Raw genomic sequence first — 27,874 nt, 5'->3', positions numbered from 1 at the left:
ACAACTACCTGAAGGGACATTGTAGCCAGGTGGGGTTGGCCTCTTCTGCCAGGCAACCAGCAATAGAACAAGGGGACACAGTCTCAAGTTGTGCCAGGGGAGGTCTAGGCTGGATGTTAGGAAGAAGTTCTTCACAGAGAGAGTGATTGGCATTGGAATGGGCTGCCCAGGGAGGTGGTGGAGGCACCGTCCCTGGAGGTGTTCAAGCCAAGCCTGGCTGAGGCACTTAGTGCCATGGTCTGGTTGATTGGATAGGGCAGGGGGATAGGTTGGACTGGATGATCTTGGAGGTCTCTTCCAACCTGCTTGATTCTATGATTCTATGATTCTATGATCTCTACTTGCATACAATTCCTTACAGTGGTGGATCAACTTTGCTCTCCAGACGAGCAGCACTAAGGGCAAGCCTCTGAAATGAGGACACTGGAGTGACCCAAGCCTGTGCTGCAGTGGAGGAGAGCAGAACTTGGCCCAGCAGGGTCTATACAACGATGCTTTCTGCACAGTGGATTACCTTGAACATCAGCTAACATGGCAGAGGGAGTTTATCAAAGCAAAGGCTTTTCATCTGCTCTGACACCATCCACATCCAGAGGCTGCTCCTGCTCACCCACCGGCCTGGTGACAGCGTTACCAGCCCCAGGGGACCTGAGGCAGCAGGGATGCACACAGCGCCTCAGCAGACCCTGCTGGTGCAGAGTCACTCTGCCGGGCACCCCTGCAAGCTCACTGCACCGTGAGCCTCGGAGAGCCTCCTGCTGGAGAGACGTTTGTCGTTGAGGTGAATGCTCCGCAGGCAGCCAGAGAAGGGAACTCGAACTGGGAGCCACAGGGTGTCCAAAAGGGCTACCAAAACACAGGGGAGAGAGATCAAGTGAATGAAATGAGAATGGTTTGGAAGAGCATGAATTAGTGCAAGGCTCCCAGAGGAGGGAGGATGATAGAATCAGAGTCGTTTGGGTTGGCAAAGCCCTGTCAGATCACTGAGTCCCACCCTTCTCTGCCAATCTGATGCTAAACCATGTGCCCCTCAGCACCACACCTCTGCATCTTCTAACCACGGCTGAGGATTCAACCACCTCTCTGGGCAGCCTTTTCCATGGCTTGAGAACCCTGAATATACGATGTAGGAACCCCAGGCATGAGTGAGACCTTTGTTTTGGAGAGGAAGGCAATCCAGTTAGACACCTGGAGAGGTAACAGGTAATAAGGGAGGCTGCCGGGAGGCTGGAGAGTCCCTCTGCACAGGGAGTGCCATGGCAAAGCCAAGGGGTGATGGGGGCAGGTTACTGCTGGGGAGATGCCCATGGGCCTGCAGGAGAACAGCAGGCATTATCTTGGCAAGAAGGGGCACTGCTGCTGGGCTGCAGAAAGTCAGCTGGCACTAAAGGCTCCCAACCCCCACCTCTGATGCAGGAAAGAAAGTGGAAGTGTGCCAGAAGGGGCAGGAGGGTGCTCAGAGGCCTGGCAGCCCTGCTCTGGGAGGACAGGATGAGAGCTGAGGTGGTGCAGTCTGGAGGGGAGAAGGCTCAGGGCAGACCTTGTCACCATGCACCAGGACATGAAGGGAGGCTGCCAGCAGGATGGGGACTCCTCTGTACGAGCAGTGCCATGGCACAGCCAAGGGGTGATGGGGACAGGTTACTGCTGGGGACATCCCCAAGGAACTGCAGGAGGAAATGTTTGCCCCTGGGAACAGTCAGAGCCTGGAATCATCTCCCAAGGGAAGCAGTGGAGTGCCCTGTATGGGGCAGTGTGAAGGCTCAGCCTGGCAGGGAGCTGGCCCAGCTCAGCTCTGCTGTGAGCTGGAGAGGTTGGACAGAGGGTCCTGGGGGTCCCTTCCCACCTGGGGCTCTGGGATTACCTGGGATTTTGCCAAAGTAGAGTGGCTGATGCCCACGGGCAGGAGGAGATGGCAGAGGCACAGTGGTGTAGTTGCTCTGTGTGCCCAGCTCCAGCTGCACCACGTTCCCCTTCTGAGAGACTGCAAAGAAGCAGGACAGTGAGCACACTTCACAGCTCCAGGGAGGCCCAGCTAGACAGGGCTCTGCTGTTAAGCAGCATCAGGCTGGACACTGAACCCATGGGAAAAAAAGAGGTTTTATTCAGATGGACACATCCAGGTCCTCTGGAGCTAAATACAGCCCCCCCAAAGCCCATCTTGTACAGACCCTTCCATTAACTTGAGACAGCTGCCTTGGCCTAAAGAGTGCTCCCAGAATGAACAGCAGGGAAACCCTGGAGCTGCAGAGCTGTGCCCAGCAGCCTTTCAAAGCTTCAGAAGGCCTGGCATGCCACCATGTACCTGCAATAGTATGCCACTGGCCATCAGTCAGAGGGTGCTTAGGTGCCACTGAGGTCTGGAACTCTCCAGCACCATGATTCCCAGCCACAAGGACCTGGAAAAATGTGAGATTAATTCATGTGATAGAAAAAAAAACCTCAAACAACCAACCCCAAACCCAAAGTAGCAACAGGAAACTACAGCCCTGTGAGTAACTTCCTGAGCTGGGGATGGTTGGGCTTTAGCTAAGGTGACAGTGACAGTCTTGGGATATAGAACTTAGAAGTTATCCTCTCCAAGAGGGAACTAAGTTCCCCTAATGGAATCCCAGGAGATGATATAGAATCATGGAACTGGTTCAGTTGGACAAGACCTCCAAGCTCACCCAGTCCAACCCAACCTCACCATGGCCACCAAACCCTGGCCCCAGCTGCCATGGTCACAGCTCTCTGCAGCACCTCCAGCCATGGGCACTCCACCACCTCCCTGGGCAGCCTCTGCCAGTCCCTGACCACTCTGGCACCAAAGACATTTTTCCTCCTCTCCAACCTAACCCTCCCCTGGCACAAGTTCAGGACATTTCCTCTCCTTCCATCACCTGAGCCTAGGGAGCAGAGCCCAACCCCCACCTGCCTGCAGCCTCCTCTCAGGCAGCTGCAGAGAGCAATGAGCTCTGCCCTCAGCCTCCTCTGCTCCACACTAACCCCCCCAGCTCCCTCAGCTGCTGCTCCCCAGCCCTGTTCTCCAGACCCTTCCCCAGCTTTGTTGCCCTTCTCTGGACCTGCTCCAGCCTCTCAGTGTCCTTTATGCAGTGAGGGACCCAAAACTGAAGCCAGGACTCCAGGTTCTGGCTCATCTTTGGCTATTCTCAACCAGCACCCCCAGGTCCTGGGCAGTTTGCAGCCACTTTGCTCCAGTCCTGGAGCATTCCTGGGGTTGTTGTGACCCAAGTGCAGGACCCTGCACTTGGCATTGTTGAACCTCATCCCACTGGTCTCATTCCCTGGATGCAGCCTGGCTAGGACCCTTTGCAGAGCCTTCCTGCCCTCCAGCAGATCAGCTTGAGCCCAGAGCTGAAGGTGACAATGCCTCTGGCTGAAGGAGAGCAGTGCAGCAGAAAGGGAAGCAGAGCCTGCTCTTACCTTTCCTCCTGTCATGTAAACACTCAGGTAGCTGTCCTGCTTGCTTCCAGCATGGAGGAGAGTCCCTGCTGGACTCCTGGGCCGAATGCTAAACACAACCCTAAAATCCAAACCCCAGAGCAGGTTGCCTGTGGAGAATGGGACAGTGGGTAGAGGATCTTAGTTGATAATAGGAACATCACCTGAAAAAAAGCCTTGCAGGTACACATGAAGACATCATTCACAGTCTCACAGTATCATCAGGGTTGGAAGAGACCTCACAGAGCTCAAGGCCAGACCATGGCACCAAGTGCCACGTCCAGTCCTGCCTTGAACAGCTCCAGGGACGGCGACTCCACCACCTCCCCGGGCAGCCCATTCCAGTGTCCAATGACTCTCTCAGGGAAGAACTTTCTCCTCACCTCCAGCCTAAATCTCCCCTGGCACAGCCTGAGGCTGTGTCCTCTTGTTCTGGTGCTGGCCACCTGAGAGAAGAGAGCAACCTCCTCCTGGCCACAACCACCCCTCAGGTAGTTGCAGACAGCAATAAGGTCTGCCCTGAGCCTCCTCTTCTCCAGGCTAACCAATCCCAGCTCCCTCAGCCTCTCCTCCTAGGGCTGTGCTCAAGGCCTCTCCCCAGCCTCGTTGCCCTTCTCTGGACACGCTCAAGCATCTCAATGTCCCTCCTAAACTGGGGGGCCCAGAACTGAACACAGCACTCAAGGTGTGGTCTAACCAGTGCAGAGTACAGGGGCAGAATGACCTCCCTGCTCCTGCTGGCCACACCATTCCTGATGCAGGCCAGGATGCCACTGGCTCTCTTGGCCACCTGTGCATCACACAGCTTACCAATGGTGATGTATCCTCCTTCATCAAAGAAATGAATCCCTGTGTCCATGGCAACATCCAGACATGGAAGCACACCATTTTTTTGCTGGGGTGCCTTCAGGAGTTCTCCATTCATCTTCAGATTCCTCAGGCAGCCCTTGAAACTCTTTGTTGGCATGTTCTGGAAGCGTATTTCAAGCCATGAACACAACAGCACAGTAGGCATTAATCTTGGCAAGAAGGTGCATTGCTGCTGCTGGGCTGCAGAAAGTCAGCTGGCACTAAAGGCTCCCAACCCCCACCTCTGATGCAGGAAAGAAAGTGGAAGTGTGCCAGAAGGGCCAGGAGGGTGCTCAGAGGCCTGGCAGCCCTGCTCTGGGAGGACAGGATGAGAGCTGAGGTGGTGCAGTCTGGAGGGGAGAAGGCTCAGGGCAGACCTTGTCACCATGCACCAGGACATGGAGGGAGGCTGCCAGCAGGATGGAGACTTCTCTGTACAAGCAGTGCCATGGCAAAGCTAAGGGGTGATGGGGACAAGTTACTGCTGGGGACATCCCCATGGGACTGCAGAAGAAAATGTTTGCCCCTGGGAGCAGTCAGAGGCTGGAATCATCTCCCAAGTGGAGCAGTGGAGTGCCCTGCATGGGGCAGTGTGAAGGCTCAGCCTGGCAGGGAGCTGGCCCAGCTCAGCTCTGCTGTGAGCTGGAAGGGTTGGACAGAGGGTCCTGGGGATCCCTTCCCACCTGGCACTCTGGGGTCCTCTGTCTTGCCACATCTGTGAAAACCAGCTCCAACCAGTACAGCAACAGCTGCTTCTGAGTGACCAGCACCCCTGCTTGCAGGACAGAGGCCTCCAAGGAGGTGTCACAAAGACACCTCAACAGGAGCAGGGACACCTCAAGCTCACCTTGCCCTTCCTAAGAGGTTGTTTAGTCTAACACTGTAAAATGCCAAGTTTTAGAGCAGCAGGACCCCCCCACCATCCACAGCAAGATCCAGTGCTGCATCAGGGGTTCCCTGGGAGGGGATGCCTTTGCTTCTCTACAGCTCACTGCTTAGTCCATGGAGCTCAGTGTTCTGTGGGAAGAGTGTTCCTGGAGGTCGTAGAATCACAGAATGGGTTGAGTTGGAAGGGACCTTCAGGATCATCCAGCTCCAACTCCCCTGCCAGGATGGAAGGGCAGAGACACCTCCCACCAGCCCAGCTTGCTCAGGGCCTCATTCAGCCTGGTCTTGGACACCTCCAGGGAGGGGCAATCACAACCTTCCTGAGCAACCTATGCCAGTGTCTCACCACCCTCACTGAAGTAATTTCTTCCCCATCTCCAGTCTCCATCTCCAGTCTTAGTCTCTCCTCTCCCAGTTCAAAGCCATTGTTCCTCATCCTGTCACTCCCAGTCCTTGTCAAAAGTCCTTCCCCAGCTCTCCTGTAGGCCCTTCAGGCTTCTCTGAGGTCTCCCTGCAGCCTTCTCTTCTCCAGGCTGAACAGCCCCAACTCTCCCAGTCTGTCCCCAGAGCCTTCTCTTCTCCACTTCTGCTTTCAAAAGGCTTTGTTCTTTTCCTACGTTTCTCAAGAGAAATAAAAGCAGCACATGGCTGCCCCCAGGTTCCCACCAACACCTGCTGGAAGAGCAGGACCTGCTGAGAGCAGTGTGAGCAGGTGAGCAGAGCCAGCTGGGATGGGCAGCTGCACACAGCAGGCACAGGTGGTGCTCGCTGGGCGCTTGGAAACATCCCCAGGGGCTGGCAGCAGCGAGGCTCAGAGGCACAGGGAGTGCAGCAGGGGGGGGGATGTGGGAACTATTTACCTGTCTGGGCAGCCATGGCAGCCCTCCCACGTAGACTGGAGGCCTAAAGCTGGTGGCAGGACTCGCTGGGAAGCTCCCATGCTGGGCTCTCAGGCCGTCGACAACCAGGCGCACGTTCTGCCCCTCCAGGCTGACCACCACCTGCCCAGGGGCAAACAGCAGAGCTTGTCTGACACATGGACACCTCTCCAGTGCTGCTCAGCAAAGGCTGGGGGGCAGCAGGATGGGGCCAAGCTCGTGTCAGGACAAGGGGCAACGGGCACAAACTGGAACCCAGGAGGTTCCACCTGAGCAGGAGGAGAAACTTCTTTGGGGTGAGGGTGCTGAGCCCTGGAGAGGTTATGGAGTCTCCTCTGGAGAGATTCCAAACCCACCTGGACATTGTGCTCCTGGGCAAGCTGCTGTGGGTGGCCCTGCTTCAGCAGGGGGGTTGGACTGGATGATCTCCAGACGTCACTTCCAACCCCCACCCTGCTGGGACTCTATGAGTGCAAAGCCCTAAGGTCAAAGAGAGCCCCTGGAGCTTTTTATCCCCATTCAACACCACATTGATGCAATATCTGAACTGAAAATAACAATGCTGGGGGCCTCAGCCTCTCTAAGGCCTCCTAAACCAGCTACATGAAACCTGTAGGCATCACAATCAACTTCAGATGACCAAAATCAAAGCTCCAATGCCTTAAAAACCGAGTTTGCTGCTCCTGCTGGATGTCTGCTGTGCCCCATTCCCCTGCTACATACTCACAGTGTGCCACTGCCCATCGTTGTATTTAGCACTGCTTCTGACTTTGGTTCTTCTTCCTCCAGAGCCAAGTGAGAAGACAAAACGTCCCTTTGAGATGTAGAGAGCCATGTGAGAGCCCTCAGAGCTGTTCTCCAGGAAAAGTATTGATCCTCTCGAGGACTGAGTCCGGACCTCTACAGAGAAGTGTAACCTGTGGTGAGAAAGAGGAGCATTGACAGCCTGGGCTCAGGGAGCTGCAGCCTGGCTGTGCTCCAGAGCAGAGAAATGCAGCCAGGTGTGGTGCCCCCAGCACAAGCAGGACATGGAACTGTTGGAGAGGGTCCAGAGGAGGCCACAAAGATGATCAGAGGACTGGAGAAGCTCCCCTGTGGGGACAGGCTGGGAGAGTTGGGACTCTGCAGCCTGGAGAAGTGAAGGCTTGGAGGAGACCTTGGAGTGGCCTTGCAGGATCTGAAGGGGGCTGCAGGAGGGCTGGGGAGGGACTATTGACAAGGTCTGGGAATGGCAGGAGGAGGAGGAGGAATGGGTTTGAAGTGGCAGAGGGGAGATTGAAAGTGGATGTTAGGAAGAAGCTGTTTGTAGTGAGGGTGGTGAGAGACTGGCACAGGTTGAGGGTGGTGAGACACTGGCAAGGGTTGCCCAGGGAGTTTGTGGAGCACAGAAGCACCCAATGTGATCTTTGATCACATTGGGTGCTTCTGTGCTCCACAACCTCCCTAGAGTTGTTCAAGGCCAGGTTGGATGAGGCCTTGAGCAAGCTGTGCTGGTGGGAGATGTCTCTGCCCATGGCAGGGGGTTGGAACTGGATGACTTTCAAGGTCCCTTCCAACCCAACCCATTCTATGAAGCATGGCAGTGGAAGTCCATTGTGAAAAACAGCAGAGCTTCTGGGTGCAATCAGCATCCAGTGGGGCCTGCACCTTGGAATGTGGATGGATGGTGACATACTCAGGCTCAGCACTTGGCATCAGTATGCACTGTGATTGTTCACCACATCCAAGTCACTGTGGCCAGTTTGGGTATAAGTTAGCACAGAAGGAAAATGCCTGAAGTGCTCTTCTGCCTTGTGCCAAGACAGCAGCAGTAAGGATGTCCTGACCCCTGGCACTCATCAACTCGAACAGCTTTGACAATTCTGGTATTAGAATAGAGAAGATGAATGTTTGGACTTGATCTTAAAGGTCATAGAAGGATAGAATCAAGCAGGTAGGAAGAAAGCTCCAAGCTCACCCAGCCCAACCTAGCACCCAGCCCTGCCCAGCCAACCAGACCATGGCACTAAGTGCCCCAGACAGGCTTGGCTGCAACACCTCCAGCCACAGCCACTCCACCACCTCCCTGGGCAGCCCATTCCAATGCCAATCACTCTCTCTGACAACAACTTCCTCCTCACATCCAGCCTAGACCTGCCCTGGCACAGCTCCAGGCTGTGTCCCCTTGTTCTGTTGCTGGCTGCCTGGCAGCAGAGCCCAAACCCACCTGGCTACAGCCTCCCTGCAGGCAGCTGCAGACAGCAATGAGCTCTGCCCTGAGCCTCCTCTGCTGCAGGCTGCACACCCCCAGCTCCCTCAGCCTCTCCTCACAGGGCTGTGCTCCAGGCCCCCTCCCCAGCCTTGCTGCCCTGCTCCAAACACATTCCAGCACCTCAACATCTCTCTGGAACTGAGGAGCTCAGAACTGGACACAGCACTCCAGGTGTGGCCTGAGCAGTGCTGAGCAGAGGGGCACAAGAACCTCCCTTGTCCTGCTGGCCACACTGCTCCTGAGCCAGCCCAGGATGCCATTGGCTCTGCTGCCCACCTGGGCACTGCTGTCTCCTCTTCAGCTCCTCTCTGCCAGCACCCCCAGCTCCCTCTCTGCCTGGCTGCTCTCAGCCACTCTGGCCCCAGCCTGTAGTGCTGCTTGGGGTTGTTGTGGCCAAAGTGCAGAACCCTGCACTTGGCTTTGTTCAATCTCATCCCCTTGGCCTCTGCCCACCCATCCAGCCTGGCCAGGTCCCTCTGCAGGGCTCTGCTACCCTCCAACAGCTCCACAGCTGCTTGGTGTCATCTGCAAATTACTGATGCTGGGCTCATTGCCCTTGTCCAGATCATCAATAAAGACACTGAACAGGACCTTTCCAACCAAGCCAAGTCTCTGACTGTATGAACATTTGCATCACCTGTCTGTAGCTGTAGGTGCAGAAATCATGTAGGCCATGAAGGTGCTGGGGGTGCTTCCAAGCAGATGTGCTTCACTGCTGACATGGGACTGGGCTGCTGAAGTGGAGCTGTGCTGGGTTTGCACATTAGCAGCTTTCCAATAATCAAGGAACTCTTCATCCTGTAGGACAGAATTGAAACAGTTACTGTGCATGCACACAAAAACCTCCAAGATTTCAATCTACACATTTATGAGTTCCACCTGAGGCAGGAAAGGCCTTCTCCAAAGGACTGAGCAGCTGTTGTCACCCTGGACAGGTTTAGCAGGGACTTCATCACAGCAAGAACTTGCTTCAGGTGTGAGATGGAAGGGAAATAACAACATCTGACATGGTTCTACAAACCAGGGCTGTGCAGACACAGCTTTGGTATCAAAACCAAGGATGAGAGAACTGGGACTGTTTAATGTGGAGAAGAGGAAGCTGAGGGCAGATGTCACTGCTCCCTACAAGTGCCTGAGAGGAGATTGGAGCCATGTGGTGTTGGTCTCTTCTCCCCAGTATCAGACAACACAAGGAGAAGAAATGACCTGAACTTGTGCCAGGGGAGGGTTAGGTTGGAGAGGAGGAAAAATGTCTTTGGTGCAGGAGTGGTCAGGAATTAGCAGAGGCTGCCCAGGGAGGTGATGGAGTGCCCATGGCTGGAGGTGTTCAAGAAACCTGTGGCCATGGCAGGCAGGGACATGGTTTAGTGGCCATGGTGGGTTTGGGTTGCTGGGTGGACTGAGGGATCTTAGAGAAAAGGCTGAGAGAGGATCACATCAGTGTTTCTTAATAGCTGAGGTGTGGGTGTCAAGATGAAGCTGCCAGGCAGTGGTGCCCAGTGGCAGGACAAGGACAATGTGGATAAGATAGAATCATGGAATGGTTTAGGTTGGAAGGGACCTCAAAGCTCAGCCAGTTCCAACCCTCTGCCACAGGCAGGGACACCTCCCACTAGAACAGGTTGCTCAAGGACTCAACCAACCTGGTCCTGAACACCTCCAGGGAGGTTGTGGAGCACAGAAGCACCCAATGTGATCTTTGATCACATTGGGTGCTTCTGTGCTCCACAACCTCCCTGGACAACCTGTGCCAGTGTCTCACCACTCTCAACCTGTGCCAGTGTCTCACCACCCTCAACCTGTGCCAATGTCTCACCACTCTCAACCTGTGCCAGTGTCTCACCACCCTCACTACAAACAACTTCTTCCTAACATCCACTTTCAATCTCCCCTCTGCCACTTCAAACCCATTCCCCCTTGTCCTGTCATTACAAGCCCTTGTCAATAGTCCCTCCCCAGCCCTCCTGCAACCCCCTTCAGATACTGGAAGGTCACTCCTAGGTCTCCTGGAAGCCTTCTCTTCTCCAGGCTGAAGATGGCACCCAAAGAGGCTCCACTTCAACATCAGGATTCCAGGATATAAGGAGTGCTGATGGCAGCTGGATCAAGCATACCTTGAGCATCTTAGCCCTGGGATGATGTCTGAAGTCCTTCAGCAGAAGTGGTTCCAAGCTCTGGGCTCCGCGGCAGGCTCCGAGGGACACTCCAGACTTTGCAGTGTAGTTAACAAGATTCTGAACCTCAGGGAGCTGACCTGTCCTGGAGTGATGAAAGCAGGAGGTGTTAACACAGTGCAAAACTCTCCTGGGCAAATTGGATTTCCCACTCAGCTGATGGCCAAGCTCCAATTTCTATTTTTCAGTGGAAAATGTTGGTCCAATGCTACAAAAAAAAACCCTGTTCACAGCTGTCTTGGTTCTGCCCCTTTCTTTGTGGCTGTGCAAAGGCTCTGCTGTTGTGTTCTCATCACTCCTAATCAAAGGGCTTTTGGTAGAAGCTATTGAATTAAGAAGCAAAGCAGACAAATATTGCCAGTGGAGGGGGGGGGGGGAAAGAGGACAAATTGACAGCAGCCTCAAGTGACTCAGATTTCAGCATCAGACCTCAAAAATGAACTGGTTAATTGTGCACAACCAATGGGGTTGGTCAGTCTGGGGAAGAGAAGGCTCCAGGGAGACCTTAGAGAAGCCTTCCAGTACCTGAAGGTTGATTGTGCACAACCAATGGGGTTGGTCAGTCTGGGGAAGAGAAGGCTGCAGGGAGACCTTAGAGAAGCCTTCCAGTACCTGAAGGTTAATTGTGCACAACCAATGGGGTTGGTCAGTCTGGGGAAGAGAAGGCTCCAGGGAGACCTTAGAGAAGCCTTCCAGTACCTGAAGGTTAATTGTGCACAACCAATGGGGTTGGTCAGTCTGGGGAAGAGAAGGCTGCAGGGAGACCTTAGAGAAGCCTTCCAGTACCTGAAGGTTAATTGTACACAACCAATGGGGTTGGTCAGTCTGGGGAAGAGAAGGCTGCAGGGAGACCTTAGAGAAGCCTTCCAGTACCTGAAGGTTAATTGTGCACAACCAATGGGGTTGGTCAGTCTGGGGAAGAGAAGGCTGCAGGGAGACCTTAGAGAAGCCTTCCAGTACCTGAAGGGGCTGCAGGAGAGGTGGGGAGGGAGTTCTGCAGAGGCATGGAGTGACAATGGCTTCAAACTGGCAGAAGCTGGGCACTTCAAGGCAAGGTTGGACGTGGCACTTGGTGCCATGGTCTAGCCTTGAGCTCTGTGGTAAAGGGTTGGACTTGATGATCTGTGAGGTCTCTTCCAACCCTGATGATACTGTGAGTCTGTGATACTGTGAGATCAGCCATTAGGAAGCAATTCTTGCCCATGGAGGTGGTGAGGCACTGGAGCAGGTTGCTCAGAGAAGTTGTGGAGGCTTAAATCCTGGAAGTGCTGGAAATCAGGTTGGGTGGGCCTTGAGAAAGCTGGTCCAGTAGGAAGTGTCCCTGCCCATGGCAGGAGGGGTGATCTAGATGATGCTTAAGGTCCCTTCCAACCCAGCCCAGTCTGATTCTGTGAGAACCAGGGAAAAAAGGCAACATTTTATGTCTTGCTAACTCAGGACCTAACTCAGGACCAGAGCAAAAATTCCATTACCACCTGCAGAGCAGATTTGCTTACAACTTGATCCCATCTGTTATCTGCCTGGATAGAAAAATATTTAGGTCCATGTTATGCACTCATGAAGGCTTCATAGAATCCTAGAATGGTTTGGATTGGAAGGGACCTTAAAGATCATCCAGTTCCAACCCCCCACCGTGGGCAGAAACACCTTCCATTAGGCCAAGGTTGCTCCAAGGCCTCATCCAACCTGGCTTTGAACACCTCCATAGAATCACAGAATCAAGCAGGTTGGAAGAGACCTCCAAGCTCATCCAGTCCAACCTAGCACCCAGCCCTAGCCAGTCAACCAGACCATGGCACTAAGTGCCCCAGCCAGGCTTTGCTTGAACACCTCCAGGGATGGTGACTCCACCACCTCCCTGGGCAGTCCATTCCAATGCCAATCACTCTCTGCCAACAACTTCCTCCTCACATCCAGCCTCAACCTGCCCTGCCACAGCTTGAGCCTCTGTCCCCTTGCTCTGTTGCTGGTTGTCTGGGAGAAGAGCCCAACCCCACCTGGCTACGACCTCCCTTCAGGTAGCTGTAGACAGCAATGAGGTCACCCCTGAAGAGCCATTCAGCATAAAGTGATTTTAATCTGAATGGAAGAGGCCCAAATGGACAAAACTCAAAGCTTTCTAGGCCAAGTACCTTTTGATAAAGATGTTTGAGATGCAGCCTTCAAAATCATCTCCACCAAATCTGATAGGTTCAATCAGTGCCCGTGCTCTTGGAGGGTCAGCTGCTGCTGCTGCTGCTGCTTTGTCATCAACCAGCAGATGGACTCTGAAACCAAGTGAAGACAAACAAGCTTTTAGGTCATGAACCTAAATGAAGTGTAGGCAAGGGACCACTTGCCAGAGGTGTCTGCTTGCTAGAGGGTAACTCTGCTAGAGCTTCCTTGGCTCACTCCTGGCGTGTTCACTGCTATGGAATGCTCTGCAGCATGGGGCAAGAGCTGAAGGTGATGCTTCAGTCCTACAGTGACATCCTGCTCCAGCTGGAATCAGGAAAGAACTCTCCCTGACAGCTAAGGGACAGGATTTCATCCTCTGTGTCAAAACAGTCACTGGACACCAATCACTCCAAACACTTTCCCTGCTCCACAGACATCAGGAGTTAGGAGGCCCTCAGGACATTGTCTCTTCTGGTGTCTACATCACAGACCATTTATGACAGAACAAGATGCAGTAGTGGCATCTTCCACAGGCCTTTAACCACCTGTGCTGGGTGGGTGTCTAACTTAGTGACAGATGTAAAGGCAATGGGCAGGGGAAGAGCTCCAACACTGCAGCTTGACATGCAGTCAGAGCTCAGACAACCCAGGAAGGACGCAGTGATGTGCAGCAGGAACACCTTAAAGCCTCCTCCTGCTTCATTCTTTCAGCATCCTCTGCTAGCAGAGGCCACTTTCAGCTGTGTACCTGCCAAGGTTCTGTTCTAGCTCAAACCAAGCCAGCACCCACAGAACTCAGAAATTGTCACTCTTCTTCCTCCAACAGCACAGAAGAACCCGAGGGAGGCCTGGACTCACTTGTTGTCTGCTTTGCTGACTGTCACATAATGCACTGATCCATCTTCATATGGCTGCTCCACCTTGAGTTCCTTCTCTCCCATCTTTGCAGTTACAGAGCCAGGGCTCAGGTAGATGGTGAGGAGATTTGGCTGGAAGAGAGTCCCACACCATGATCAGGCAAATGCAGATGTCTTTAGCTCTCCTTGATGTGGCCATGGATGCAGTCCTCAGTGCTCTTATGGGAAAGGCACTTCCTTACACTAGAAAACTTCCCACTCATCCAGCACCAGGTAATATAGACACCTAGAATGGGGTGGAGGGGACCTTGAAGGTCATCCAGTTCCAACCCCCTGCCACAGGCAGGGACATCTCCCACTAGAACTGGTTGCTCAAGGATTCGTCCAGCCTGGCCTTGAACACCTCCAGGGAGGTTGTGGAGCACAGCAGCACAGAATGTGAATCGAATTGAAGATCTCATTCTGTGCTCCACAGCCTCCCTGGGCAACCTGTGCCAGTGTCTCATCACCCTCAACCTGTGCCAGTGTCTCACCACCCTCAACCTGTGCCAGTGTCTCACCACCTTCAACCTGTGCCAGTCTCTCACCACCCTCAACCTGTGCCAGTGTCTCACCACCTTCAACCTGTGCCAGTCTCTCACCACCCTCACTGCAAACAACTTCTTCCTCACATCCACTTTCAGTCTCCCCTCTGCCACTTCAAACCCATTCCTCCTCCTCCTGCCATTTCCAGACCTTGTCAGTAGTCCCTCCCCAGCCCTCCTGGAGCCCCCTTCTGATCCTGCAAGGCCACTCCAAGGTCTTCTGGAAACTTTCTCCAGGCTGCACAGCCCCAACTCTCTCAGCCTGTGCTCAGAGCAGAGCTGCTGCAGCCCTCTCAGCATCTTGGTGGCCTCCTCCAACAGTTCCATGTCCTGCTTGTGTTGGGGGCTTCTAATTTGTGTACAGTTGTCAATACTTGTACATCCCCTGAAATCAGGCAGGGACACCTCCCACTCCCCCAGCTTGCTCAAGGCCTCATCCAACCTGGCATTCAACACTTGGAGCCTCCACAACTTCTCTGGGCAACCTGTGCCAGTGTCTGCCCACCCTCACTGCAAAGAATTTCTTCCTCATCTCCAGTCTCAATCTCCCTCCTTCCAGCTTCAGTCCAGTCCCACTCATCCTATAACTACAGGATCTTGTAAAGAGTCCCTTCAGCTCTCTGTTAGTCCATTCAGGTACTGGCAGGCTGCTCTAAGGTCTCCCTGCAGCCTCTTCTTCTCCAGGCTATACAACCCCAGCTGTCTCAGCCTCTCCTCATTAGACCTGTTCCTCAAACCCCTCACCAGCTTCATTGCCCTTCTCTGGACCTGTCCTAACACCTCACTGCCTTTCAGTGCCCAAAACTGAATCCATGATTCAAGGTGTGGCCTTGCCAGTGCTGAGTCCAGGGGAACAATCCCTTCCCTGCTGGCCTCTTCCCTGCATATTTGATCATGGTAACCTTCCTGGGTGGGCAGCATGCCAGTTTTCCCTGAGAAGAATGTCCAGCCAGCAGTAAGTTAACCATTCTCTTACTGGGATGGTGCTGTCACCATGCAGGAGCTACTCTGCAGAAGGCTCAAGCTCAAAGCTCAGTTCCTTGTCCAATTATCTGTTGCTTAGCTGAAGAAACTCCCAGGATGAGTTCCCCTGGCCTATGCCAAGCAAGCTGCCACTGTGAAGAGATGATTTTAAACCACAGGGATCTAGGTGGGGTTTTATGACACCAACTGAGACCAAACTGAGTCACCAGCAGCTGTGACTGGGCCAGAAAGAAAAGCAGCCACAGGTTCTAACTTGAACACGTTTCATACCCAGAGGTTGTAACTTAAGAGTGTTCCAGTCGATGCCATGGTCTGGAAGCCAAAGCCAACTTGGAAATCCTTGGGAAATGGGAATCCTTCTGCACTCAGGCTCAGTGTTCCCTTCCTGGAAAAAGCTGCAGCCCTGATGAGCTGAAAGAGAGAGAACTGTGCTGTCAGTCTGCTTCCTTCCGAGCAGCAGAAGCAGCAACATGGGACAAGTGTCCTACTCAACCTGATCGACCAGCTCCAGCCACAGCCAAGCCTGAGGCAAAGCCTGAACAACGACTTCAGTGCAGAACAGAGACCTGCAGTGGTTTCACCAGCACTAAGAATGAGCTGAGAAACTCTAAAGGGAGATGAGGCTGGGTGAGTGTCACCTGCTGTTAGTCTCCAGCTGCTCTCTGCATTGATGGCTTGGAAAGTTTTCACACCCAGGGACACAAAAGTGAGCAGCTGGAGGAATGGTTCAGCAGCCTGGAGCTGCACAGGTGAGCTACACGAGTGGAAGTGTGTGACAGCACAGAGGACACCTGGGCCTCTTTGAACCAAGCAGGCTTTGGTACAGGAGATGGAACACAGATACAAACGGAGCATGGAGGGCAGGGCCCTGCACAGCAGAATGGCCTGCAGGGAAATTCATGGCCTTTTGGAATGGGTTGGGTTGGAAGGGACCTTCAAGATGGGCAGGGACACCTCCCATTAGAATCATAGAATCATAGAATCATAGAATCAGCCAGGCTGGAAGAGACCTCCAAGATCAGCCAGTCCAACCTAGCACCCAGCCCTGCCCAACCAACCAGACCATGGCACTAAGTGCCCCAGCCAGGCTTGGCTTCAACACCTCCTGCCACAGCCACTCCACCACCTCCCTGGGCAGCCCATTCCAATGCCAATCACTCTCTCTGTGAAGAACTTCTTCCTAACATCCAGCCTAGACCTACCCTGGCACAACTTGAGACTGTGTCCCCTTGTTCTATTGCTGGTTGCCTGGGAGAAGAGACCAACCCCCACCTGGCTACAATGTCCCTTCAGGTAGTTGTAGACAGCAATGAGCTCTGCCCTGAGCCTCCTCTTCTGCAGGCTGCACACCCCCAGCTCCCTCAGCCTCTCCTCATAGGATTTGTGCTCCAGGCCCCTCACCAGCTTTGTCGCCCTTCTCTGGACACCTTCCAGCACCTCAGCATCTCTCTGCAATGGAGGAGCCCAGCACTGGACACAGCACTCAAGGTGTGGCCTGAGCAGTGCTGAGCACAGGGGCAGAAGAACCTCCCTTGTCCTGCTGCCCACACTGCTCCTGATGCAGGCCAGGATGCCATTGGCTCTCTTGGCCACCTGGGCACACTGCTGGCTCATCTTCAGCTTACTATCTATCAGTACCCCCAGGTCCCTTTCCTCCTGGCTGCTCTCAGCCACTCAGTCCCCAGCCTATAGCCATTAGCCCAGGTTGATCAAGGTCTCATCCAACCTGGCCTTTGACAGCTCTAGGGAGGAGACATCCACAGCCTCCCTGGGCAGTCTGTGCCAGTGTCTCACTACCCTCACTGCAAAGCATTTCTGCTTCATCTCCAGTCTCAATCTCCCCACATCCAGTTCCAATCCATTGTTCCTCATCCTGTCACTTCCAGACCTTGTTTTAACTCCCCAGCTCTCCTGCAGCCCCTTCAGGCACTGGCAGGCTGCTCTAAGGTTTCCCTGCAGCCTTCTCTTCTCCAGGCTGAACAGCCCCAACTCTCCCAGCCTGTCCCCACAGGGGAACTTCTCCAGCCCTCTGATCACCTCCATGGGCTCCTCTGGACCTTCCCCAGCAGCTCCAGGTCCTTCTTGTGCTGCAGGTGTTCCCAGAGCTGGAGGCAGTGCTGCAGGTGAGGTCTGAGCAGAGCAGAGGGGCAGAATCTCCTCCCTGTGCTGCTGCTCTCCCTGCTCTGGCTGCAGCCAGCACACAGCTGGCTCTGGGCTGCCAGTGACCAGTGCTGGCTGCTGGGCACTTTGGCACCAGCTGACACCCCAAGACCTTCTGCTCCAGGCTGCTCTTGAGCCATTCCTCATCCAGCCTGGATTTGTGCTTGAGTTTGCCCTGTCCCAGGTGCAGGACCTTGCAGCTTTTCTTCTTTAACAGCCATCACATGTTAACCAAATAGGATTTTTGCCCTAAGTGGAGCATAGTGGCTCACAATTATAAACCAACCAGAGCCTGTGAACTGCAGCAGAAGTTTTTAAGGCACTCTGTGAGTTACCTTCCAGTCATCTGAGCATTTCTTGCTGACTCCAACAGTCTCATCAAAAATCACAGATGCAGTGCTAGGGTTTTTCACATTCTTCATGCAGCCCCGGAATGGAGGTGTGGATATATTAAACCTGGTTTCAGAGAGTGGAAAGAGGGAATAAAAAGAGCTCAGCAGCGTGGTATTTCAGAGTGCATTCCAACAGAGGAGCTTGTAAATGGTGAGAAAGTAAGAAATGGTAAAGCAGAGCAAGGGCAACCTTCCTGCACACACATAGAATGGTCTGGGTTGCAAAGGACCTCCAAAGGTAATTTAGTCCAGTCCCCTCTGCAGCAAGGACATCTTCAACCAGATCAGGCTGTCCAGGGCAACATAGAATCAAGGTTGGAAGAGAGCTCCAAGCTCAGCCAGCCCAACCTAGCACCCAGCCCTGCCCAACCAACCAGACCATGGCACTAAGTGCCCCAGCCAGGCTTGGCTGCAACACCTCCAGCCACAGCCACTCCACCACCTCCCTGGGCAGCCCATTCCAATGCCAATCACTCTCTCTGACAACAACTTCCTCCTCACATCCAGCCTCAACCTGCCCTGGCACAGCTTCAGGCTGTGTCCCCTTCTTCTGTTGCTGGCTGCCTGGCAGCAGAGCCCAACCCCACCTGGCTACAGCCTCCCTGCAGGCAGCTGCAGACAGCAATGAGCTCTGCCCTGAGCCTCCTCTGCTGCAGGCTGCACCCCCCCAGCTCCCTCAGCCTCTCCTCACAGGGCTGTGCTCCAGGCCCCTCCCCAGCCTTGCTGCCCTTCTCTCAACACCTTCCAGCACCTCAACATCTCTCTTGAATGGAGGAGCCCAGAATTGGACACAGCACTCAAGGTGTGGCCTGAGCAGTGCTGAGTACAGGGGCAGAGTCACCTCCCTTGTCCTGCTGCCCACACTGCTCCTGAGCCAGCCCAGGATGCCATTGGCTCTGCTGCCCACCTGGGCACTGCTGCCTCCTCTGCAGCTTTCTACATACTACATACTTCATGCTGATCAAACATGCTGCATCAGGATACAGCCCAGTGACGACCCCACTGCCAGCCAATAAAGCCAAGCCAGGATGGTTTTTGAGCTGCTGGTTACTTTCACATCACACATGGTGCCCATCACAGAGCAGCACACACAGCTCTGTGTTGTGCACTGCTGCAGGTACTCACTGTGCCCGTAGAGAAGGTGGAATTCCACCCAGGTAGTACTTGGTGAAGACAAAGACATTGATGTTGGCTCTGATGTTGGGACTGATGTGAACTGTGTTCCTGCTCCGGGCCAGCACCAGGTGGATCTGAAAGAGGTCACCAATGGCAATTACTTCACTCAGCTGAAACCAAAAGTCATAGCAGAGCTGCACACAAGGTTTGGTTGGTTGGGGTTTCCCTCCTCCTTTTGTCTATTAGTGCCTTAAATTCAGAATCACAGACTGGTAGAGGTTGGAAGGGACCTCTGGAGGTCAATGAGTACAAATCTCCTGTCAAGGCAGTGTCACCTGGAGAAGGTGACACAGGAACATGTCCAGGTGGGTTTAGAGCATCTCCAGAGATGGAGAGTCCAGCACCTCTCTGGGCAGCCTGCTCCAGGGCTCCAGCACCCTTGAATTACAGAACTTCCTCCTCATGTTTAGATGGAACTTCTTACATTCAGGTGCATGGGGTCCTGGGTGCACTAAGAAGAGTGTGTCCTGCAGACCCAGGGGGGATCCTCCCCTTCTACTCTGCCCAAGTAAGGCCCCAGCTGGAATACTGCATCCAGTTCTGAGCTCCCCAGTTCAAGAGGGACAGGGATCTGCTGGAGAGAGTCCAAGGTGACAAGGATGCTGCAGGAGCTGGAGCACTGCCTTAGGAGGAGAGGATGAGAGCCCTGGGGCTGTTTGGTCTGGTGAAGAGAAGACTGAGAGGGGATCTCATCAGTCTTTATACATGTCTGAGGGCTGGGAGTCAAGAAGGAGGGGACAAACTCTGCTCACTTGTGCCCTGGGGTAGGCTAAGGAGCAAGGGATGGAAACTGCAGCACAAGAAGCTCCACCTCAGCATGAGGAAGAACTTCTTGACTGTAAGGCTGTGCCAGAGCCCTGGCACAGGCTGCCCAGAGAGGCTGTGGAGTCTCCTTCTCTGGAGCCTTTCCAGCCCTGTCTGGATGTGTTCCTGTGTGCCCTGTGCTGGATTCTCTGTTCCTGCTCTGGCAGGGGTAGGACTTGCTGACCTCTGGATGTCCCTTCCAACTCCTAACATCCTGTGAACTTCAAACTCCCACTGAAAAAGCACCTTGAAACCCTCAGGTTTTGGTGTAGATTTAGGGCAAAGTTCTCTTTATCAATACAGAACACAAAGCCTGCTGCAAGGCTGGGCTGGAGTAACCAGGCTTAGGCATAAAAAGCTTCTTACTACAAACTTGCTGGGTTTCCTCTCTGGGGTTTTATTTTATACCCCCTCCCCCCTCTTGTTTCAACATCTTATTTCATTTCACAGACAGGAGAAGAACTCTTGTCTCTCTGGATGTGAGGAGGAAGTTGTTGTCAGAGAGAGTGATTGGCATTGGAATGGGCTGCCCAGGGAGGTGGTGGAGTCACCATCCCTGGAGGTGTTCAAGCCTGGCTGAGGCACTTAGTGCCATGGTCTGGTTGCTTGGCCAGGGCTGGGTGCTAGGTTGGACTGGATGAGCTTGGAGCTCTCTCCCAACCTGCTTGATTCTATGATTCTCTTCAGGAGATGTTTCAGATGGCTAAACTAACACCCAGCAGCTTGACCTCCCCAGCACAAAAGGCCAAGGTGACAAACTGCAGCAGCAGAGGTTTGGTTTCAGGCAGAGCCTAGTTCATAGAACGGTTTAGGTTGGAAGGGAGCTCAAAGCTCAGCCATAGGCAGGGACACCTCCCACTAGAACAGGTTGCTCAAGGCATCATCCAACCTGGCCTTGAGCACCTCCAGGGAGGTTGTGGAGCACAGAAGCACCCAATGTGATCTTTGATCACATTGGGTGCTTCTGTGCTCCACAACCTCCCTGGGCAACCTGCGCCAGTGTCCCACCACCCTCAACCTGTGCCAGGGTCTCACCACCCTCAACCTGTGCCAGTGTCTCACCACCCTCAACCTGTGCCAGTGTCTCTTTTACCAACCATGCCTGTTTCTAGCCACTCACCTGGTTGTAGGTTCCATCATTCACAGTTGTGTTGCTCTCGATTTCCTTCGGAGGCTCGGAGCCGATTTTGTACCTGAACACTGGGTGCCCATCTTTGATGAGCACACTGATGAACTGGTCCTGCAGGGGAGAAACACAGCACACTCCAACTGCCAACACTGCCCAGGCAGCTCACTGCCACGTGGCTAGCTTTAACACAGATCATTTGTGGCTTCCATAAAGGTTTGGGGGGGGGGGGGGGGAAGAGAACAAAAAGGACCTTGGGAGTCACAGTGTGGCCTGACAGCCAGCTAGAGATGAGCCAGGCTGTGCCCAGCTGGCCAAGAAGGCTGCTGGTATCCTGGCTTGGATTAGCAAGTGAGGCCAGCAGGAGCAGGGCAGGGGTTGTCCCTCTGTACTCAGCACTGGTGAGTACACCTTGAGTCCTGGGTTTAGTTCTGTGCCCTGCATTCCAATGTAGGCGCTGAAGCAGGTCCAGAGAAGGGCAACAAAGCTGGGGAAGGGTCTGGAGAAGAGGGCTGGGGGAGCAGCTGAGGGAGATGGGTGGGTTGGTGTGGAGAAGAGGAGGCTGAGGGCAGAGCTCATTGCTCTCTGCAGCTCCTTGAGAGGAGTGAGGTAGGGGTTGGGCTCTTCTCACATATAACAAGGCAGAGGATGAGAGGAAATGGCCTCAAGTTGGGCCAGGGGAGATTTAAGGAGAAAATTCTTCATGGCAAGAATGATTAACCTTTGGCAGAGGCTGCCCAGGGAGGTGGTGGAGTCCCCATCCCTGGAGGTGTTGCAGAAAGCTGTGGCCATGGCATTTGGGACAGGGTTTAGTGGCCACAGTGGTGTTGAGTTGAAGGTTGGACTCAAAGGTCTCATCCAAGTGAAACAGTTCTATGACTCTGTGAAAGCAGACTACACCTTGCAGCAATCAACCATAATGGTCTGATCCAAAGAGATCTGCTGCAGCTCCAGATGTATTCTCCAATCCTCTAGAAGGCTTTGTGCCATTTCAAGATGCCTGCAGCACTGAGAACAGATCCAGACCACATCACAGTGACTTCAATCAGGGCTGTTAATACAGTAAGTAGCATCACTGCAGGTCACTGTGTCACTTCCCAAGCTCTTCCTTGCTGTTGCAGCCTTGCCTAGATGTGGGAAGAGCTCACTGCCACTTGTAGAGCATTTTCATAGATTCATAGAAAGGTTTGGGTTGAAAGGGAGCTTAAAGCACCTTTTGGCATTTCAAAAGTGGCTTGATTCAAATGCCAGCTTCCCTGCTCGCCCCCAGTTCTGACTTCCCTGCATGGCCTAATGGAGGAGCTGCTTGACCCCCCCTTGGAGGTGATCAAGGCCAGGTTGGATGAGACCTTGAGCAACCTGGGAAGATGTCCCTGCCCATGGCAGAAGAGTTTTAACTTTAAGGTTGCTCCCAACCTAAACCATTCTGTGATTCTATCATCCTTGGAATGATATTTTTAACCCCTCTAAGCCTTGCCTTACACAGCAGGAACTACAGAACCACAGAACATCTCATGTTGGAAGGGAGCCATCAGGAGCACCAAGTTCCACTCCCTGCTCCTGGCAGCACTGCCTAGGTTTAGCCACATCACATTTACCATAGGGCAGAAGCTTCTAACCTGACCCGTGGACAGAAACAACACTTTAAAAGGTAGCTCCTGGCAATTGCTACCAAACCTGGCATGTTCTCCAGTGAGTTTTGAAACTGCTCTGGGCCCAGCAGGGGGAAGCATCCCAGCCCTTACCCCATCTGCTGCAAAGAACACGATGCCTTGGTCCGCAGTGCTCTCGATGGTCTGCTCGTAGCGCACCCGGCTGTGGGTGTTTGGCTCCCTCACTGCCACGCTGGCATAGCCACTGCCTTCGAAATAGCTTTGGTCTGTCTCCTCTTTGTACCTGCAAGCATTCAGGGGCACAGCTGTGACCGTAGGAGAGCAAAGAGAGCCCTGGGGCTGCTTGTTCTGGAGAGGAGAAGGCTGAGAGGGGATCTGAGCAGTGTCTGTGCATATCTGAGGGGTGGGTGTCAAGCAGGGGCCAGGCTCTTCTCTGTCATATCCTGTGAGAGGACAGGAGCCATGGGTGCAAACTGGAGCTCAGCAAGCTCCTCCTCAACACGAGGGAGCAACTCTTTACTGTGAGGATGCAGAGCTCTGGAGCAGGCTGTCCAGAGGGGTTGTGGAGTCTTCTTCTCTGGAGACTTTCAAGCCCCTCCTAGATGTGTTCCTGTGTGACCTGCCCTGGGTGATGCTGCTCTGGCAATGGGGCTGGACTCAACGATTTCTGAAGGTCCCTCCCAACCCCTACCACTCTGTGATTCTGTGACTTGCCTGACTAGAGGGTTTAGAAGCTCTGGTTAAAGCATGTGGTGCAGGGTCACTAACAGGGCCCAACTTTGCTCTAACCCAAGGAAAGAGAAAACCTTCCCCTGGCTGAAGTCAGCCACTGGTGGTGCGTGGAGAGGAAACCATCAGTGAGTGACTTCTTTGCACTTCATATCACCTCCATAAAGGAGCTGAACACATCAGTCCATGAGGTGGCTGTGGCTGTTAGGAGATGTAATTTGCTGGCCAGTGGACTGAGGTTACTGGAGGTGTGAGTTGTGCCAGTGCTGAGGATTTTCCCTCATCAGTGGCCAAGAGCTAGAAGACAATCACCAGGCCAGGCTCAGTGCCTGTTCCTCTGGCTAGGAAAAGACAAGAATTCACCACAAGAGAATCCCAGAGGTGGGATTCACTTCTGCCTTTATCTCATACCTTCTGCAGGGCTGCACTTCAGTGGTATTGAGGTTAAAAGTCCTCTTGAAGTTGTAGAGGCTGACAATCTGCTCGTTGAGGCTGTCCAGTTCAATGCAGCCTTCATAGCAAGGGTAGTCCAGCTTAGGTGGGGGCTGCAAAAGAGGTCATCAGAGACATTCCATCAGCAGAGCAAATCTTACATTGGTGTGCTAAGGCCTACTGCAAACATCACTAAAAACCAGAAAGTGACTTTGGAAACATCACCCAATTCTTGTATCTTTGTCTGTAGCACCCAAGACAGCTGAGAGCACCCCAGGAGAACTGCAGCACACTCCAGAGCAGTCAGATGGATGGAGCAGGAACAACAGTGAGCAGGGCAAGACAACTCTGATGCTGTCCTAGGTAGGTGCAATACCAGCATGCTCCCCTCTCTGAGCTTCAGCATCCTGCAGGCCAGCTTCTGCAGGGACCAGCATCTCCTTGTGTCCTGTCTCTTCCTTCTACACAGCCTTTGGAAGATGGCTGGTCCCAGTCTCCACTGGTAAGAACAACAGGATCACAGCATGGGAGGGGTTGGAATGGACCTCTGGAGATCAGCCCAACCTCCCTGCCAAGGCAGGGGCACCTACAAAAGGTTACACAGGGATATGTCCATGCAGGAATGAGTCTGGAATGTCTCCAGAGATGGAAACTCCACTGCTCTTCTGGGCAGCCTGCTCCAGAGCTCCATCACCCTTAAATCAAAGCATGTCATGTTTATCATCCTCATGTTTAGGTGGCACTTCTGACAGCCAAGTTTGTGTCTGTTACTCCTTGTCCTGGCACTGGGCACCACTGAACAAAGCCTGGTCCCATCCTCCTGACCCCCACCCTGTAAGTATTGATCAGCATTGGTGAGATCCCCCTCAGACTGCTCTTCTCCAGGCTAGAAAGCCTCAGTCCTCTCAGGCTTTCCTCAGCACAGCTATTCCACTGCCCTCAGCATCTTTGCAGCCCTCTGCAGCAGTTCCCTGTCCTTGAACCAAGGAGCCCAGAAGTGGCCCCAGTCCTCCAGATGTGGCCTCACTGGGGCAGAGCAAAAGGTGATTAAAAGACCAAACAAATCTTTGTACCCTAAAGTCTGGTGGGTATCCTCCAACATAAAAGACAACAGTGCTGGGATCAAGCTCTAGGAGAGTGTCACTGCCTCCACTGCTTGCAGTCAGAGTTCTTTCATGGACTGGAGAAGCTGATGTTGCTGCTTTGATGTAGTTCACCTTGACATACTGGTAAATCCTACAAGCAAACCAGACAGGCCACAGGTCACATCCCTCTGACAAAAGAGCACAGAATCCCAGAACCATAAGCCCTGGCAGCCTGGTGCAGTCCCCACTGACTGGAAAAGGGGAAACACAACTCCCATTTTCAAACAGGGGAGGAAGGAGGAGCCAGGGAGCTCCAGGCCAGGCAGTCTCACCTCTGTGCCCAGTAAGATCATGGAGCAGATCCTCCTGGAGGTACTACTGAGACAGGATAATAGTGAAGAGGTGATTGGCTACAACCAGCATGGCTGCACCAAGGGCAAATCCTGCCTGGCAAACCTGGTGGCCTTCTGTGAACAGGTCACAACATGAATAGATGAGGGGCAAGCAACTGATGGCATTGACCTGGCCCTGAGCAAGGCCTTTGGCACTGTCCCACACCACATCTGCTCTCCAGGCTGGTGCCACATGGCTTTGATGGGTGGAGCACTGATGGATAAGGAACTGGCTTGATAGCTGCACCCAGAGAGTGGCTGCCAATGGCTCCATGGCCAAGTGCAGGCAGTGACAAACAGAGTCCCTCAGGGACCAGTCCTGGCACCAGACTTGTTCAACATCTCTGTAGGTGCCATGGACAGAGGCACTGAGTGCAGCCTCAGCAACTTTGCTGCCCACACCAACCTGTGTGCTGCAGCAGCCAGGCTGGAGGGCAGGATCCAGCCAGAGGGAGCTGGGCAGGCTGCAGAGGTGGGCACAAGCCAAGCTCAGGAGGTTCAACAAGACCAAGTGCAAGGTCCTGCAGCTGGGTCGGGGCAATGCCAAGCACAAATGCAGGCTGGGCAGTGCCAGGCTGGAGAGCAGCCCTGAGGAGAGGGACTTGGGGGTGCTGCTGGAGGAGAAGCTCAGCAGGAGCCAGCAGTGTGCACTTGCAGCCCAGAGAGCCAAGCAGAGCCTGGGCTGCAGCAGCAGAAGTGTGGCCAGCAGGGCCAGGGAGGGGATTCTCCCCCTCTGCTCTGCTCTGCTGAGACCCCACCTGGAGTGCTGCATCCAGCTCTGGAGCCCCTGGGACAAGAGGGATGTGGAGATGCTGGAGAGTGTCCAGAGCAGGGCCAGGAGGATGCTCAGAGGCTGCAGCAGCTCTGCTGTGAGCACAGACTGAAAGAGTTGGGGCTGTGCAGGCTGGAGCAGAGGAGGCTCCCAGGTGACCTTCCAGGATCTGCAGGGGGCTACAAAAAAGCTGGGGAGGGACTTTTCAGGATACCAGGGAGTGCCAGGACTGGGGGGGATGGAACAAAGCTGGAGATAGGTAGGTTCAGACTGAATGTGAGGAGGATGTTCTTCACCATGAGAGTGGTGAGAGGCTGGCAGGGGTTGCCCAGGGAGGTGGTTGAGGCCCCATGGCTGGAGGTGTTTGAGGCCAGGCTGGCTGAGGCTGTGTGCAGCCTGCTCTAGGGTAGGGTGTCCCTGAGCATGGCAGGGGGGTTGGCACTGCCTGATCCTTGTGGTCCCTTCCAGCCCTGACTGATTCTGTGATTCTATGGATCATCCAGTTCCAAACCCACTGCCATGGGCAAGGTCCTGAATGACCTGTTCCAGAGGGAGGTGTCCCTGCCTATGGCAGGGGGTTGGAACTGGATGAACTTTGAGGTCCCTTCCAACCTAAACCAATCTCTGACTCTGTGACATCTGAACACTAGATCAGGTTGCTCAAAGCCACATCCAGCCTAGCCATAAAGACCTCCAGGGATGAGGCTTCCACCACTTCACTGGGCAACCTGTGCCAGTGTCTCACCACCCTCATGGGGAAGAACTTCTTCCTAATGCCTAATCTAAATCTGCCCTCCTCTAGCTTGGATCCATTCCCCCAGTCCTATCACTACCCAATGCCCTAAAAAGTCCTTTCTTTCAGCTTCAATCCATTCCCTCTCATCCTGTCCTTCCCAGACCTTGTCACAAGTCCCTCCCCAGCTCTCCTGCAGCCCCTTCAGGCACTGGCAGGCTGCTCTAAGGTCTCCCTGGAGCCTTCTCTTCTCCAGGCTGAACAGCTCCCTGTCTCTCAGCCTGTCCTCACAGAGAGGAGCTCCAGCCCCCAGCATCCTTGTGACCCTTCTCTGGAGACGTTGTTCTTAACAGGCCTGGGCCAAGACTGCTGTGCTCTGTGGAACTCATTACCTTTCAAACTTAACCTGGTCCATAACAGCTTCCTCAGTTTCACTCTCAGTCACAAGTGGCTGCACATCTACCTCCACATCACCATCTCCCAGGTTGCAGACACAAGTGAGGTGCCCTCCTTTCACAGCCATCCCGATGTAGCCCTTGGAAGCCTAAGAACAGCAAAGGGGATTGTCAGTAACAAATGATTCATCCTAAGGAGGGTAAAATACAGCAGCAGTTGCTCAGAGGCATCAGCATAGTCTGCATGAGTCAGGAGAAGTCCACCCACCCACTGAGGAGAGTGGTTATTAAGTTCATCAGTTCTGGGAAGAAGAGCCTGTAGCCTGCCCTGCACCACCTGAGTCACTGCATGCAGCTGGAAGCTCACTGAAGGCACAGCTCTGGCTTTCTGCCTTCAACAACAGGAGCTCAAATCATGGTCACTCTTGTAACTCTGGAGCCATGAACATAAGACAGTGTCTGTGAGATGAAGAGAGATGTTTGGGATAAGAGTGGAGGACAATGGTTCCTGCTGAGGTGACTGGAATCATGGAATGGGAGAGCTGCAGTCCAGAGATGGTGGAGCCCAACCCCCTGCCAGAGCAGGATCATCCAGGGCAGGTCACACAGCAGCACAGCCAGGTGGGGCTTGAGAGTCTCTAGGGAAGGAGGCTGCACAACCTCTCTGGGCTGCCTGCTCCAAGTTCTGTCACCCTCACACCAAAGAATTGTCTCCTGATGTTGAGGTGGAACCTCCTGGGCTCCATCTTATCCCCATTGTTCCTTGTGCTGTCACTGGGCACTGCTGAACAGAGCCTGGCAGCTCCATCTTGACACCTACACCTCAGATACTTATAAACATTGAGGAGATCCCTCTAAGCCTTTTCTCCAGGCTCACCCAGTCCAACCTGCAACCCAGCCCCCCCATGGCCACCAAACCCTGGCCCCAGCTGCCATGGCCACAGCTCTCTGCAGCACCTCCAGCCATGGGCACTCCACCACCTCCCTGGGCAGCCTCTG

The 27,874-nt window shown here is 53.9% G+C and overlaps 1 protein-coding gene across 1 annotated transcript in view; it reads right to left on the bottom strand.

Moving 5' to 3' along the window:
• Window positions 1-218: 218 nt before the first annotated feature.
• LAMA3 (laminin subunit alpha 3) overlaps window positions 219-27,874 on the bottom strand; it is a 179,789-nt gene continuing 152,133 nt past the window's right edge. The window contains exons 52-70 of the mRNA XM_064170537.1: window positions 26,873-27,024; window positions 24,572-24,734; window positions 23,478-23,611; window positions 22,470-22,620; window positions 20,719-20,838; window positions 18,744-18,868; window positions 17,562-17,682; window positions 15,337-15,477; window positions 13,500-13,630; window positions 12,617-12,751; window positions 10,425-10,569; window positions 8,948-9,108; window positions 6,787-6,976; window positions 6,042-6,182; window positions 4,255-4,414; window positions 3,427-3,554; window positions 2,306-2,399; window positions 1,865-1,984; window positions 219-846 (exon numbers count right to left, since the gene is read on the bottom strand). Coding sequence (XP_064026607.1) covers window positions 701-846; window positions 1,865-1,984; window positions 2,306-2,399; window positions 3,427-3,554; window positions 4,255-4,414; window positions 6,042-6,182; window positions 6,787-6,976; window positions 8,948-9,108; window positions 10,425-10,569; window positions 12,617-12,751; window positions 13,500-13,630; window positions 15,337-15,477; window positions 17,562-17,682; window positions 18,744-18,868; window positions 20,719-20,838; window positions 22,470-22,620; window positions 23,478-23,611; window positions 24,572-24,734; window positions 26,873-27,024 — 2,658 coding nt within the window. The 3' untranslated portion in view covers window positions 219-700. The remainder of the gene's footprint in view (window positions 847-1,864; window positions 1,985-2,305; window positions 2,400-3,426; window positions 3,555-4,254; window positions 4,415-6,041; window positions 6,183-6,786; window positions 6,977-8,947; window positions 9,109-10,424; window positions 10,570-12,616; window positions 12,752-13,499; window positions 13,631-15,336; window positions 15,478-17,561; window positions 17,683-18,743; window positions 18,869-20,718; window positions 20,839-22,469; window positions 22,621-23,477; window positions 23,612-24,571; window positions 24,735-26,872; window positions 27,025-27,874) is intronic.

This window comes from Pogoniulus pusillus, chromosome 34, assembly GCF_015220805.1.
Source record: "Pogoniulus pusillus isolate bPogPus1 chromosome 34, bPogPus1.pri, whole genome shotgun sequence".
In the NCBI taxonomy this organism is placed as follows: domain Eukaryota; kingdom Metazoa; phylum Chordata; class Aves; order Piciformes; family Lybiidae; genus Pogoniulus; species Pogoniulus pusillus.
The sequence above is the reverse complement of the archived record's forward strand: the minus strand, read 5'-3'. Positions and strand labels throughout refer to the sequence as shown.